Genomic DNA, 16,649 nt, shown 5'->3' with positions numbered 1-16,649 from the left:
TCACCAAAGGAAGCATGACATTAGCTACGTTCACATACTGTAATAAAGAGAGTTAGTCTTCCTTCTGCAGTGGCAGAGCTTTCTGTTATTTTTATACCCGTACTGAGATTTCCAAACATCAGTGCACAAATGCTGCATACTGTAGCAGCTTTGCTTCTCACGTGAATAATCAGTGACTTCTGGCAGACATTAACTGCACCTCAAAAATCGTACATCTACTGGGAGGTAATTCATGCTATGTAAATGAGCTCAAAATAAAAGCTTATGCACTGGTACAGAATGCAGTGCAGCACTTTTCAGTAACTTTAATGACTGGCAAGTAAATCACAGAATGGCCAGGGTTGGAAGGGACCTCGAGGATCATGAATCTCCAACCCCTGCCACACGCAGGGCCTCCAACCTCCCCATTAAATACCAGGCTGCCCAGGGCCCCATCCAACCTGGCCTTGAACACCTCCAGGGACGGGGCATCCACAACCTCTCTGGGCAGCTGTTCCAGCACCTCACCACTCTCATAGTGAAGAACTTTCCCCTGACGTCCAACCTCAATCTTCCCTCCCTCAACTTCAAACCATTTCCTCTTGTCCTGCTGTTATCTACCCTTTCCAAGAGTTGATTCCCCTCCTGTTTGTAGGCTCCCTTCAGGTACTGCAAGCTGCAATGATGTCACCCCACAGCCTTCTTTTCTCCAGGCTGAACAAGCCCAGCTCCCTCAGCCTGTCTTCATAAGGGAGGTGCTCCAGTCCACAAGGAATAGAGGGTAAGTCTACTGCATAAGCCTCAAACTTTGAGATAGCCCAGGCACTAAGAGGTTCATATTTTCAGAAATTAAATCAGATCTCCTTGATTAATTAACCATTTATACAAAAAGAGGCATTTGAAATATTCATTTGAATGCTTCATTAACATAGACAGTTGGATAAGGGAGCCGTGTCTTCACTGACCGAAACCAGAGAAAGAAATACTGGGAAATTTCTGATGTGATAATGTAAAGACTGTAAACAGAGGTAGAGGGTGGGGAGAGGTAACTGCAGATTAAACATACACTTTTGAACAGCTGAAATGTGTAACATTATATTTACCACATTATCAGTTGCATCTGGCAATGAAAAAAGCCAATTAAGTAGGTTTATGTAAACAAAAAGGCATATGGATGTGTGCTTTTCCTATAGGAGCATGCTAACAAATAAAAGGAACACCAGAAAACTGGAACCATGCTCTCTTCTTTCTTGCTCTTCTTATACAGTTAATTCTTTGTTATACAACGATCACTCTGCCTAAGCATACTTCTTTTCCCCCCAAATATTCTGAGCATCCCTGCAGCACATTGTCAGTCAATTAATTAACTCTGCAGAAGAATTGCCATATCAGTATTCCAAACCCCAGTTTTCTCAGAGTTCCCATTAAAGAGCTGCCACCACAGCAGCTGCAGAAGCACAAGTGACAGGTAGATCCCACTGGGAAAAAAAAAAGCAACTAAGGACATGTCATCCCTTCATGCAAAACATAATCCACAATTAGATATCCTGATTTTTTTTTAAAGCTTCAGGACAGCTTACGTTACTCGTTAGAGCAATCAAGCTTCCAATCATGGCTAAGATATGAAAGTTTGAATTGTTACCCTGAATCCATTCATCTTCAAAATAAACATCCCAACATCCAACTGAAAAACAGCAAAGACCAATCACTGCTTTTTCCAAGATGACATCTTCTTGAGCTGTGTCAGCATCCTTCTTTGCCTAACATTACCTTATCAGAACAAAATAACTGTACAAACTTTAATAACTAACGATTTAAAGATCTGCTCATACGGATACATTCTTTTTAGCAAAAATGTGCTGATGGAAAAAGCAAAGCTGGAGTAAAAAAAAATCAGAATAGATCCTTCAGCAACAGTTTGCCCAGATGCTGCAAACTAGATTTCTCAAGAAGTTAAATATTTACATTTAATAGGAAGCTCTACAGAAGTTGGTATTTTTAAAACAGATTGAGCTCCTAAGTGGCTTGTTGCAGACTGATTACTCTTAATTATTTCTTTTGAATTTACCTAAGAGTAAAAATTCCAGATGTAGAAGAGAGTGAGGCATTGGAAATGGCTGCCCAAGGTGGTGGTGAAGCCACTGTCCCTAGAGGTGTTCCAGAAAAGGGTAGGTGTCACCTTGAGTGACAGGGTTTAGTGGGCACTGTGGCAATGGACTGATGGCTGGATTACATGATCTTAGTGCTCTTTTCTAACCCTAATGATTCCATGATCCTACGATGAGAGGAGCAAACAAAAGGAGGGAGAAGAAATGATTTCAAGACACTGTGAAATCTGATTTGGGAGTACTAGAAGTAATTCCTAAAAAGACAGGAAGAAGCAGACCTGACCATTTCATTTAAGTTTCAGATTGAAACTGTTTACACTCTTCTTGCTCAGCAGTCTGGATCCCTTCCAAAATACTTGCCACAAAGTTCAGCCAATGCAAAACACTATGGGCTAAAAAATAAATAAAAGTCTGTTTCAAAAGAACTGAAAGATTTGAGATTCCTAATAAAATGACATCCCACACAATAATTAGGAAAAGATGGGTTTTTTCTATTGTATGAGTGAAATTCATTAGTGGGTGTCTGGTGAGCGACCTTTTTCTTTATTCCACAGAGTTGTATATATAATATCAAATGTCTCTCCTGTGTTTATATTATGTTCAGCATGATGCAGATTCAGCTTCTAGAATAAAAATAAATAAGTACTAGTCCTCTGCCATAAAAGTAGACACTATTTGGAGGGCGAAGGGAAGAGATGAGGAAACACGGACAATACAGTCTTTGATGAGGTATCACTGATGGGGAGGAATCCAAATATGTCTTGCACTATCCTATAACTTCAATAAAATGAAGGAAGGGAAGGGCATATTCCTTCATTTAAAAGCAAGAGATTAGTTATTGATATAATCATGAATTATGAAAGGTAATATTGGCTCCTTCACTCATACCCATGGTAAATAAGGCAGAAATTCTCACCAAACATGGTTGTTCTAGTCAACATGACAACAAATGTAGCACCATCACACTGGCTACTAGAGTCAGTTACAAACAATTCGTACAATTCAGACACTTCAGTCTTAAAAGAGGAAGAAACTTCTACTACCCGAAACTTCTACTATAAAGAAAACCACAACTAAGAGGAAACTCTCTAATCAGATATTTGACCATCCTACAGTTTTAGGCCACATCACCCTCGTCAATCAAGAAAAACCTCTAAAGAGTCTGTAAGAACCGAGAGCAGAACATCGGAGTTCTGTTGCAGGCAGCTCAGTGTTAAAGCGCAGGTGCTCCAGCAGCACCCACACAGGCATCAAGAGCTGTCTAAATAGCAATTAAAAATGCAGATGCAGGATGCAGAACTGCTTAAATGAGCAAGTGCTAACACAGGGAAGCTAAAATTAAAGCAATAGCTTCATTAGTTTTCCATAAAGAATAAGAGATTTATAGGGCTGATAACACGAGCAGTTATCGGTCTCCTAAGGCCATCGTACCCTTTCTGCTCTTCATTGATTTTTTCCCCACTTCATGTGCTCACCATGGAAATGCAGCTTTCTATTAATACACAGACACCCTATTATTGCAGAAGTGCCCAAAAGCAACACTATGTTTAAATGTGTTGCAAGTATTTCCATTAGAAACCTTGGCAGATTGAAAGTAGTTTTTCAGGAAACTTGGCCTTCATTCCTGGAACTACAAGGACAAACTTAACAGGTTGAAATCTCTGCTCCCCGACACTTCAAACCTAGCACAGACAGAACTGCTATTGACATGAGAGGGAAAAAAATCTCTGAATAGAATTGCAGGATTTGGCTAATTCTAAGTATAGATGCCTGCTTGGCTGCTTAAGCTTCCTGGACGTTCGTCTGTAAAATCCTGTTTTCCAGTGGCTTATAAAACTTCAACCATCAAAGCTGCCACTTTCCATGCTGGAACATCTGCTGCAGGCTGGTTTGTGCCGTCACCAGCTTGAGTTTAAGGGAAAACTATTCTTCTATTTCAACAAATGAGGCACACTGAGTATTTCACAGGTGAGCTATGCCTGCAGCGGGGCAGGTTTCACCTCTTCACAACCTTCTATCTGTGACTGCACTAAGCATATATTATTCTCAAAAGAAAAATAAATCTACAACTTTCAACACTGACATTAACAGCAGAGAACAAGGCTTTCTTTTTTGCCATTGGTGATCCTTCCTAGCAGGAGGTATTGTACCTTCCAGCTAAGAGACAGCAACTCTGCCCTCAGTATTCTCTGTGCCGGTATCTGAAAAGGGGAAAGGGCCTGGCTGGAATAGAAAGAAACGGGTGATCTTAATTCATCCTCTTCTCCCATGTGCATTAGGATACAGTCTTTAATTACACGATCATATATTGTCTACAGGATCTGTGAATAATTCATTCTACAGATTGTACTCTGGGAGTGAATCAAGAGAATGCAGGGAACTAGACCTGTATCCACAGGACTCCTAATTCATTTGTTGCTCAAGCTGGATGATGAATGAGTCCTGGAATTGTAAAGGAAAAAAGACTAGTCTTGTAGCAAATGCACTTATTCCTTTTAAAAACTATTTTATTGTCTGCGTTTCTTGAGAGATGAGAGAATTAATGAAGTGTTACACTTCTCTGGAATTCTGCTTTGTTTATCTACATAGAAGATCATCTTTACTTCCACAGATTACCTTAAATCTGTCAGTACCCTAACACAGCTGAAACGTCCCACTCTGCTGAAAAAAAACTGCAGAAAAAAATAGGACTATGCAGAATAATATCCATTAACTACCAAGGATTAAAAACAGACTTCTGGACTAGCAATGCAATGGCAACATCTTTTGCAGAAGCAGCAGCTTGGTTGCCAGAGCGTTCTCATCCCACATAACACAGGCACTGAAGTACAGAATATACGGAACTGAAGAGGTGCGAGGCAGAAAAATGAACCTGTTCCTCCTTTGAGAGGAGGGTCAGACTGCAACAGCAGCAGATTGAGCCATCTTAGTGGATTTCATTAAAATGTTGGCTCCATAGTTGTGAAGAACAAAGAATGAACATCACACTAATGGCACCTCAGCAATAGTAGGACTGCACGAATCAACACTATGCTCAGTAGCCAACTAAGACATTAAGCTGGGTGCACAACAGTACAGTGCATTCAAAGCTATCAGAATTGTTTAGTAATAAGCTCCTAAATACAAAAAAATCACTAGCAGAATGAAATGCTTCCTGTATTTCATATCAAACACACACTTCCATACGATTATTTGAAACAGTTCTGTGAAAGTCTCAGACAAACTTGCTTTTTTCTTCTAAGATCATGATGTTGAGAATGTTTCTTTAGCCTCCCATAACCAAGCCCAACAAGGACTTCACATTCTATCATTGCTGCTTGTTAGCTCTTTGCTGATCCTTTAGAAGAAACAGCTTTCAGAGTTTATTTCTTCTTGTCTTTTTTGTACAGGCTAAATCAGGAGCTACCTCTGCTTTCAGTTTAGCTCTCCTTTCAGCCACAGGAAAATTAATAGAAAAGCACCAAATGCCCAGGAGGAATTGTTGAACAAGTGGCATCTGAGCTACAGAAAGAATTTCAAAAGCAACCTTTTCTGTCTGACTCTCTCTATTTGAAAGCTGCCTACAAGCCCTAGGGATGGATTAAAGCTAAATGTGGCCTGGATAATCTACACATGCAGGGCCTCAGTTGTATGGAGGATGGAAGCAAAATACTTGGGAGTATGGTTATTCCTAGAAACCAGAGGGCCTCTATTGGAATGCACAGTCAGGATCAACCAAAGTATTCAATCCTGTCTTAATCCACGGCTGGTGAGCTCAGAATCTACAGCCCCCAACTGTGCTTCTCTGATGGTCCAGGTGGTTTCAAGTGGGAAGAAATGGCTTAAAACTGAAATGAAAAAAACCAATCAGTAGTATTAGGCATCCCTTGATTGCATCTTTCTAGTTGAAACTGAAATTTCAAAGTGGTCAGACCACCGCAGAGGCATAGCAAGCAGCTAAAGAGCCTACAAGACAGAAAGGAGGTTTCTCAATAAGAAGAACACAGGAGGCAGACACAGACTTGAAATCAGACATCCATTTCTTTTGAAATCTACTTTTGACTGCTGCACTCAGTGTTCCCCAGGTGGCTGGGACATTTTCAATAGTGTTTCTATTAGGAAAAGAGCTACAGTGCATCAATAGCACCAGTTCCCAATTTAGTATTTTTTTCCCCCTTTCTCTTACAACAGCAAGTCAATGTTGTTGTGGGCAAAGTACTAAAAACAAAAAAATAAATCACTGGTGAGAAAAAGCAATGTTAAAGTTTTTAGCTTTTATAGGATTTTCTATTTTCTTCTCTCTTTGTTTATACTATGCTACAATTAAGGAAGGGAGGTGATCAAGTAAAGCAGTAATCATCATCCAATAATGGCATCTGATTAGAAATATAGTATCAAAAACAATGTCTGTTAAAGGCTGGAGAAAAAAAAAAAAAGTTTGGATGATCACTGTCCAAACTGAAATACCAAAGCAGAAATCTGTGTGCTGACTAACAGCATTAAGATCCTGGCAGGTAAATATATTCACTTTATCACACTGAGAGAAAATCAGAAGTATGTTTTCTTTCCTGTGTGCTTCTGTGAACCAAGCCCCAGAGAACAAAAAGCTCGTGTGACTACAACTACTGCCAGCCACATTTTAGAAATAAGAAAAGAAAAACAAAGCACTGGGCTAGGGATCAGAAAACAAACGCTGGTCAAGGTGACAGCTAAACTAGACATCAGATATCATGACTCCAGGAGGAGGAGTTGTGCTTAAATGTCATACAAGGACTGAGAACTATAAACATCTCCTTGTTATCCAAACAACTTCCTTAAAAAAGCAGAAATTAAATGCCCTGCGTCTACGTCTACAGTATATTACCTGGTCAAGTAAGAGACACCATCCCTCCCAGCACCCGCTCTTCAATATCCCTAAAATATCCGAGCTTTCAAGTTGAGAAAATAAATATATTTTTAAGTCTTTAACTGAAGTAATTTGTCAAACATTTTAGATATACAGTAATTTGAAAAAGATACTGACAAATAACTGTGATAATCCTGAATGCACACAATCACTTTACACATCATCCCACCTGTGAATTGTTGTTCAGAAACGTTTCTGTCAAAACAGTCTCTCAACTTCTTCAGGACCTGCTCCTAACCCAGTGTTTTGGCATTCTAATAATCTTATTTCAGTATTTCAGCAATGAAAGTCAAGATACTGCAAATCATTTTGCCTTAAAATATCTGAATTAAATCTGAATTAAACCTGAATCACACATCCAGAAGCAGTTGATTTTTGTATCTGTAGTGACATCTAGTGTAAGAAACAGGTACTGCATTTAACAGGCTTCTAGAGGAAAAGAATCGATCGTTTACTGCATGATTTCTGACTGAGAAAGACAGAAAAATTAACATCGACTCTTTTGAACCCTTCTAAATATCCTGTCTTCTACATAGCCTTCACAGACCAGCTGAAGGGAACCACATCAAGCATAATGTAAGAGGCCATTTAAAGCAAATGTGCATTCATACCTTTCCATGCAAAACCAGTTTGAGGTATGTGCATACATTACGTAACTGCTGGGTAGAGAGGATGCTCTGAGCAAACAACCAACCTCAGAATTAGAGCTGGAATCCCACTTGTTCCATCAGCTTATCAAAAACAGAAAGGAAATGCAGGAATAGCATGCCTTAAACTCTTCATTGGCACTCGATCCTGTGTTAATTTTGCAGCGATCCTAAAGCCTCATCTTTAAAATCCACAAGCAGGGGACATAGCTTGTAAAAATGAAACAGAAAGTGAAAGCACGCTGAGATGATAAATAGAAGTTATACAGTAACAACTAAAAATTGCTTAACTAAAGTACAGATTTAAGTGTCATTGAAACTATACAGTTACGCTTTAGGCACAGCCAAAATTACACATTCTAACCAAAATGCAACACCAACATGTCTAACTAGCAACAATTTTACAAAAATTATTCACTTACTGCTATGTGAAAAATCCTTAACAAGTGTTATTCCTGCCAAACATACAAATAAACACATATGCCAAAGCTGAAAATGAACAGCTTAAATACACTATCATGCATACATCGGTTTGTACATAAATACACATCATTCCTGTAACTTTTTTTTTTTCATTGGCCTCCAACAGAATCATTTTAGGGCCTGTGTTTGAGAGGCACACAGCCAAAAAGTCCCAGTCATATTCACATTCTGAGGGCTGGATTAAATGTTATACTTGTGTCCTTTGTGAAAACTTGCATTACGTGCAATCTCCCAGGACCTACTAGTAAAATAATTGAGGTGATTTGAATGATTACAAATACCTGTTGTTTTTGTCATCATTTTTACATACTCACATGTGTGTGTAATGAATAAATATTCAGTATATATTCAGCTATTCATTAGTTATCTAGGACAACTATATTAAGCATTATGTTCCTAGCGTTGGTTTTACTGGTTGCAGAAGTAATTAGTGGGAGAAGTGCTATAACTACTGAAGCACACTATGAGACATGAACTATCATTAACCAATGATGTTAAAAACTTCAGGAAAATAAATAAAAATCTAGAGTTTGTTCTTCAAGAACCCAAAACTTACACATCTCTGCTTTGTAACCATGTGCATTTAGCAGACAGGAGGATGGAATGTGAAAGTTGCAGATATTAATTGAGAGCCCTTTGCACTTGAGAACTGAGCATGTTCAAACAAGGGAGAAGTCCTTCAATCTGTTTTATCCCCGCCTGCTGCCCCTCTCCTTGTAAGAGTCACTGCAGAGAAAGATGGAGCTGAGAAAGATGTCAGTGAGGATAAAGATGAGCAGACGTATTAAGTCAGAACAGACAAGATTTAGGTTAACACGACTAAATTGCTGAAGTGAGTAAAGCACAGAAATAAGCTATGGAGTTATTGGAGGCCAATTCAAGGAAAAAGGAAAGAATGCAGAAAACAAATGCTGAAAGGGCAAAGTGCTGAGGTAGAATACAAAACAAGTGAGAAGAGGAAAAGGACCTCAAACAGTCAAGGTTAATATAAACTAACAAAGTGGCATAAAGCAGGAAATGGTGATGTATGTTTAGCCTTATAGGCAAGAGAATGGAGATAAATGTGCTTAAATATCACCGAGCAGCGTGGGTTAAAAAATATATATTATCTGAATGTGCAAGTAAGTGCCAACTAATGCAGAATTTATATAGAACACAATGGACTGCTCTTGACAGAGTTTACTTCAGTATGTAAGCCAGCACGGATAGGAAATGATTAAAGTCAAAATCTATTAGCTTCTGCCACCCTAATCCGCACTTTATCCAGAGGAACACAATTTCTTTCAGTTTTGGTTTCCCAGTGTCCTCGCTGGATATAGCTGCAATTCTTAAAAGCCATGTTTAGATGAACATATCTACCACAGTAAGTGCTTAATGTTAGTCTGTACTCTTTCATCATGGCAATGCAACAGTTCTTCGCCTCCTTCAGAAAGAGGTATGCATAAATATTTTTCTTTAACTTATATTTTAACTAAGTAAAAACCCACAAACAACAGTAGATGTTAACGCTTGGAAATGGACATTATTAGCAAGTTTCCTTACGTAGGTAGGAAAACCAATTGTTAAAGTCATGAAAATGTACTATTAACTAACACTCAACCAAAGGGCGTGAAAAAGAAAAAGGTCAAATAAGCAGCAGTCAATAACGTACTTACACAGTGCAGTCAAGTACTGCAGCAGAATTAGTGCCACTGATAGAAGCAGGGCTGTGCCACTCAGTCCAACTGCACAAAGCCAGAAGCAGCAGCTACTACTTCAAATATTGATCATGAGAATTAGACACACACACACAGAGGAAAGACCTCTGTCCTTTCAGACTCTGGGAAGACAATCTCTGCATTCTCTGACATCAGTTAAGCTCTCCTGTACAGCCCTAATGACACCATCAGAAGCCAGTAACAGCATAATGAAATAAAATACTAAATCCACTGTAACACATACACACAAACATGCAGAAGAGCATTTAAACAACACTAGGTAAGAATAACATGCACCAAAGAAGCAAAAAGCTAACAATACTATACAATACTACTAAACTACTATAGCAATCTCTCCACAAAAGTAAGAGGGAGAAGAAATTTAAAAGACAGAGGGGAAAGAGCACTAGAGAGTACATTTAAAGAATTAATACAAAAGCTGCTGAAGGTTACAGAAAGCAATTGGAATATGCACAAATTGGAATACTAGCAAAACAATGCCAGTAAATGATGGAGTTGGTCTCTTCCCATTTATGACAGGTGATAGGATGAGGGGAAATGGCCTCAAGTTGTGCCTGGATAAGTTTAGGTTGGATATCAGGAAAAGCTTCTTCACAGAAAAGGTTGTTAAGTACTGGAATAGGCTCCCCAGGGAGGTGGTTGAGTCACCACCCCTGGATGCATTTAAGAACCATTTGGATGTGGTGCTCAAGGATGTGATTTAGCAGAGGTTGTTAGAGTTAGGGTACTATGCCTAGGTTGTGGTTGGACTTGATGATCTTTAAGGTCTTTTCCAACCTGAGCAATTCTATGATTCTATGATAACACACATGGTCAGAACAGCCACATCCCTGAAAAAGAGGAACAGGAAAGAAAAATACTAACAGAAGGGAAAGAAAAACAAAGAGCAAAGAAATTCAATGAGAGGAAGAAAAGAATCAAAATCGTGGAGTTAAGTAAGTGCTGAGGCTGCAAGACACCCGAAGACAGAGAAGTGATGTACAGCAGTGTTGTTTTGTACAGTGCAATTCTTGTGAGAGCTGATGACATTTAGAAAACAGCCCAAAGTCTATGGGCTTTAGATCAACACCATCACTTAGCTTTTCAATGCAGTATTTTAACAAATGCTAAGCATCATTCTCCCTACTTACCACCCACAACAATATCCTCCATTCAATTAAAAAGAGGCATAGAGGACAGAATCCAGTAGGTTAGAAAGGTTAAAGTGTCATACTGTATTACAGCGAGGAGGTCAAGAATGAAGATAAACATCACTGTCAAAAACAATGCTTGTCCCTTCAGACACAACAACTCTGAGCAGCTGCCATGCTACAATGACAGATACTTCATGAGAGTTAGCATAAGTTTAAAACCCCTTTCAAAACCCATTTTAAAAATGCATGCAGTATCTTAATCTTTGCATGATGATAGCGGGAAGATTTTGGCTTTGGATGTGATTTGGCAGTACTTCAGACTCCATATGAATTCAGACAGCCTCCCTACAAAAGAGATCCTTCCAAATGCATGGAGGAAAGAGTACACTATCACCACTACCACCACTGCTCCAGGATGTGTCCAGTCAGGCAGCAGGACATATGGTTGGTTCATACACAGCATTCGCAGCCGATACAAGCATTTGGCCATACAGATCCAGCACTGTACTCAGAATTGACAACATTTAGAGATAGAACAGCTAAACATCCTCAAACTGGTAATGCACCCTGTGATGGCAACTGTAACTTAGAGTCATGGAGAAAAAATGGCAAAGGGGAATAAGCACGTTAAAAGCAACAAGCAGAAATAAGGAAGAATGCTGGGATGTGCATGTTAGCTGTACCTGTGGCACAGTACTGACTGAAATCATTTAAGCTGCTAAGTATTTTTTAAATCAAAAACTTGCCTTCACACAGTATTCTTTCTTCCTATCTGACAGAATTTTCCATTCTGCTTTATTATTTAGCATTTAGTTGTTGCTGGTAACACATAAAGCAAGGTTCAAAGTAACTCTGAAGTGTGAACAAGTTGGAAGAATTTCAACAATTTCTTCAACTTCTGAACAATAACAAAGAGATTAGAAAAGAATGGATTCAGCATTAGTCTGTCCTACTGTAGTTATGGGGGGGGGGAGTTAAATACTCATAATTTTTAACTGAATGACCACAAACAAGACTCACCTGCTCAAGCTCAGTTCAAAGAATCTTTCAATACACATATCCCAGATAAAATTACCATTTAACCAAGCTCAAATCACACAGCCAAGGAACAACACGCAGCCAAGAAATTACCAAAATCCTCCATACAGCCAGCACAAATCTCCTGCAAACCACACTTACTTACCCAGGGGGAAGAAGGTAAAGAGAAGCAGCTTTTAAACATGACGGTCTAAGGTCCTTAATGAAGAATGTTCTGAAAGCTACTGGTGAACAACATGGAAAAGTGACTGCAGTGATGCGAGCACAGTATTATTTCTAAAAGGGCACCAAGACCTTCAAGTTTCAGAAGCAATCTGTATGACCTGCACATGCAAGAAGTGGTACCTACATATATAAAGAAATAAAGCCAGGGAAGGAGTCCTTTACAAGAAATATTGCTTTCTCTGGTTTAAAACCTGCTTTCCCTATGCAGCCTGGCAAGCTTCCATATAGCCCTTTCCCATTCATATGCTGGCAGTGATCTCCAGATTTGTTAAACAAGAAGTGGAATAACAATACAGATAGCCTCAGTAAAATGTGGCAAACTAAAGCAGTAAAATCAGGAATTATTTTGCAGGTTTTCAGTTTTTTTCAGGGCCCAGAAAAAACTCCACTGCTTTTAACCCAGAAGTGAAACATGCTAAAATAATATGCTCAAATGGCAACATGTAGAAAAATACAGAAGCTGGATGAATTAAACTAGCAAAAGCTCTGTAACAGAAGGGCAGAATTACAGCTTCCCTGTTTTGAAAGCTCTTATGGCTATTAAACAAATAAGGCTCTCCCTTGTTTCTTTGAGTTGTTCAGTCCATAGATCAACGCTTCATACAGCCCTGCAATATCTATGGAAGACTCAGTATGTTTCCAACATTAAGCTAAGACTTTCCACAGGCCAGCTACATCATGTTGACCTTGCAGACTAGAATTTACCTATTCTCTACGTAGAACTCAACAATCCTCATGTAACTCCCCAGCCCACACCTGAGTAAAAAGAAGAAATACCTGTATATAGAAGTATATCTGTATAGATGCTTCAGAATTACAAAACAGAGGAATAATGTAAAACTGGACCTAAATTATCTGAGGAATATGCAAATGGTAATTCCCAGTTCAGTTTCTGGACAGACATTAAACAGCCCATTCTGTCATGCCATCTGCTAGGCAGTTTCCAGTCCTGCTCTGTTCTCTAAGCTCTTTGTGCTTTATTTTTAAGCACAGAGTCATTTGACTTACTTGCAAGTCAGATAAAAGACACAGAGGTGAACTTAAAATAAAAATTAACACAATTAAAAAGTGATACACAGCAAAAATCAACTGCAAAAACAAGTCTCAGATCAGTGCTAAGGAGAATTTTTTAAAATACTACATGCTTGCTTGAATTCCACTCTGAGTAAGTGTCTTCTCAGCATATACTGCAAGTCATGAAAGCTTATGGTTTGTTTCCCAGATTTTTATTTAACAGAATAGTTAAAACATTTGGCAAAAACATCAGTGCATTCCATGGAAACCAAACTGTGGGAATTGCTCTTCTGGGTGCACTCGTATGGAATCATGAAGTAGCCCATTAGAACATCACCTAAAAATACCATTTTCAAGAGCCACATGCCAACATAACATCCTACCAGAACAACTGGACAGTAGAGAGGCAAAGATATATGCTGATAAGACAAGTGTATCAGTCTACATCATTCAAAAAACACAGCATGGAAATCACCAAGTTGCTCTGGGATCTGCACTCAAACTGCTAAATGCAAGAGAGTACTGTGTGGATTTCACTGCTTCAGAAGTATTCTGGAGTCATATAACAACTGCACTCAAGCCAGCTTACATGAAGGAGCTGCAAAAATCCCAGTGCTTGGGGACTCAGCTTAGATCCATCTGTTCTGTTTGATGGAGACCTACTGGAGGATACTCAACTGAAAGCTGTTATTCCAACTTTAAGAACTGCTTCTGACTGAAACAAATCTGAAGGCCAATGCAAAAACCCATATTCTCTATGCAACACATTCACAGAGATATACAATACTGCATAAAAGGTGGTTATTTGCAGTTATGGATGCAACAGAAGCACCAAGGGGATGAGGGAGCCTCTTGCCCTTGCCCCGAGCTCTCTTTCTTTGCAGTAAAAATGGAAACATTCAATATGGTAAAGATTTGTAAGAAGGAAAAACTCTAAGATTAATTCAAATGCCACATTGAAAAAGAATGTATTTGTCTTACTTTCAGAATATTTTGGGTTTCGTTCCACTTGTTTGTCCATTCTTTGGTCAGTTCTTGTACCTGTAAAAGAGAACAAATGTCTGAAAAATCACATCCCTTCCAAAGTCCATATTTAATTCTTAGACGAGTATGAAATACTTGTGTAACTCTTTATGTAAAGTTTAGGACCTCAATGTTTAAAAGAGAGCTACTGCTCCTTCACTAAGAGACTAAACCATCACAGAACACTTCATCTGATCTAGACACAATCTGGTCAAAACAAACTCCAGAAATCACAGAGTAGGGCATGCAGAAGAAGCAGCAGCAGGCAGCCATCATGAGAGAATCAGGGCTAAGTTTGCTGCAACACAGAAATCACTCAGCTGAAATCAGCACTGAAGTCAGGGTCTGCTTGCAAATGCGTTACTAACAGGGGCAGAGCACTGCATATCAATACAGAAGTGTTGTCCTGCCTTTCCTAGTCACTAAGCTGCCCATCTCAAAGGGCAACTTATATGCACCAGAAAAGGCTCTTTTCATTTCAAATCCCTTCTAGCTTTTTAGAAAGCACTGTATAGAAAGCAATTCGGGCAGACAGACCTAAAAGCTCAGGCTGACTTGGAATCATTGTCACATCACATATAAGTGTGCATGTGCACATATCTATGTACACACACAAGCATACACACACTTCAGTTTTTGATATCAGCAGATTTCTGCACAGGAATTAAATACAGTGATTTAAAAACATACACAATCATTTATTATTTAAATCCACTTCATAGTGCAGAATGGTGAAAATCACTATGGCTACGTCCCTATAAAAATTTGCTGCAAGTAAAAAAAAGGTCTTCACAGTTCCCACAAAGACCTCCTCATTTACAACCAACAGCCTACACCCTAGCTGTCTTGGCAGTTGAAATGCAAATGAATCAATGAGAAATAAATGTATTTATCTCATTTCTACCTCTATCTCAAGAAACCAGAGAAAAGTAAATACATTTTTCAGTGCACCATCAGTGTTGGTGGTCAGAATGTTAAAGCAGGAAAATAACCTGAAAAGACTGAAGAGAACTATTAAAAATGCCCATAAGTCTATTCACCACATAACATCTCAAAAGTTGTTCTTACATAAGGACAAGACAACTCATTAATTTACCATGTATGTGTCACACAATTTAAATATGGCAATAAAGTCTTTACATCTGTGTGAGCATTATTATTGCATCCATTCAAGTATTAAAAAAAGCTACAACCTCTGCAATACCTACTTAGATTTTTCAGTAATCATGTCTGCAGGAATTAGGTTAAATAGTAATCAAGTGACCTTCTAATGAGGTTGAGAAAAGATAAAACACTCTCAGTATGCTTTCCATGCAGAGGGCAACACTCCTGAGCAGGACAAGCAGTTATTATTGCCAGAGTACAAATAATGTACTTTAATTAGTGTGTATACAGCAGCTCTTATTGCTCACTACACCTAGATAAAAGCTCTGTTTGTGCACTAAAATAAAATTACATTTCAAATGTTTTAAAAGCCTTGTCTGAATATGAGAAACACATTTACAACTGAAGGCTCGTATCACCGCTTCGCAGGTTCCACTCAAAGTATACAGCACAACACAATAGGGACCCCTGTGTTTACCACAGAGCTGTAAAATGCATTCCTAGCAGAAATGTGGCTGATGGATAAATCCAAAGTGTACCTTGTAGATATGGCTCATACTAATATACCTTGTTTTTAATGGTCTAATGGTTGTGTTTATAAAAATAAATGACTATCAGTTGCACCAAGGCCCCCTTACTTCATTTCTTTGTTTTTAAGTTGATTTATGAAATAACTCACCCTTGCTTCGTTCTGCTGAAGCTTTTCTTCCATACTTAAAGCTGTTGGAGAATCCAGGAGAGCAATCTATAATTGTAAAAAAATAAATAGCATCAAGTTAGTAAAAGATGAAAAAAAAAAATACAATTCTGGCAAAATCAGCTGAAAGAAATTACCTGCTCACCTACTTTGATATTTAGTGTGAAATACTTCCCACTCTAACGTATGCCATTTGACCTTAAAATACTGTAAACTCTCCAAGTAATCAAAGTGTTGTCAAAGCAGATACTCTCAATACAAATCATCAGTTTGGGAACATTATTTCATTCCCTCTGAATGCACGTTGTCACAAACATGCCCACACAGAAACCAGACAAGAATATAACACACAATTCCCCAAATTTAACTCCTTATTCCTGGTAAACATGAAAAGTTATTACACATCAACACTTAACAACTTTGCTGTATGACATATCTGTGTTGCCCATCTGTAATTACAAACTGTATATAAGATAATAGGCATTAGAAAAGGAAAGTATAGGCACAGAAGAAGTACTCATTGTTATATGACCTCCCACACTGAATCCAGCACTGCATTTCAGTAACCAGTATCTTCAGTGATCTACAGAAGCAT

General features: G+C 38.6%; 1 protein-coding gene across 7 annotated transcripts in view; it reads right to left on the bottom strand.

Moving 5' to 3' along the window:
* The window catches only part of KIF16B (kinesin family member 16B), a 133,949-nt gene that overhangs the window by 87,405 nt on the left and 29,895 nt on the right, over positions 1 to 16,649 (bottom strand). For 6 of the 7 annotated variants that reach the window (XM_052676623.1, XM_052676239.1, XM_052676330.1 and 3 more), the window contains exons 11-12: positions 16,037 to 16,102; positions 14,212 to 14,271 (exon numbers count right to left, since the gene is read on the bottom strand). In XM_052676623.1, the coding sequence (XP_052532583.1) occupies positions 14,212 to 14,271; positions 16,037 to 16,102 (126 nt within the window). Of the gene's footprint in view, positions 1 to 1,559; positions 1,664 to 14,211; positions 14,272 to 16,036; positions 16,103 to 16,649 lie in introns of all 7 variants that reach the window. The other variant, XM_052676420.1, reaches the window with a different exon arrangement.

The sequence above is a fragment of the Tympanuchus pallidicinctus genome, unplaced genomic scaffold (assembly GCF_026119805.1).
Source record: "Tympanuchus pallidicinctus isolate F22 unplaced genomic scaffold, pur_lepc_1.0 scaffold1, whole genome shotgun sequence".
Classification (NCBI taxonomy): domain Eukaryota; kingdom Metazoa; phylum Chordata; class Aves; order Galliformes; family Phasianidae; genus Tympanuchus; species Tympanuchus pallidicinctus.
This window is presented reverse-complemented; position numbering and strand designations above follow the sequence as displayed.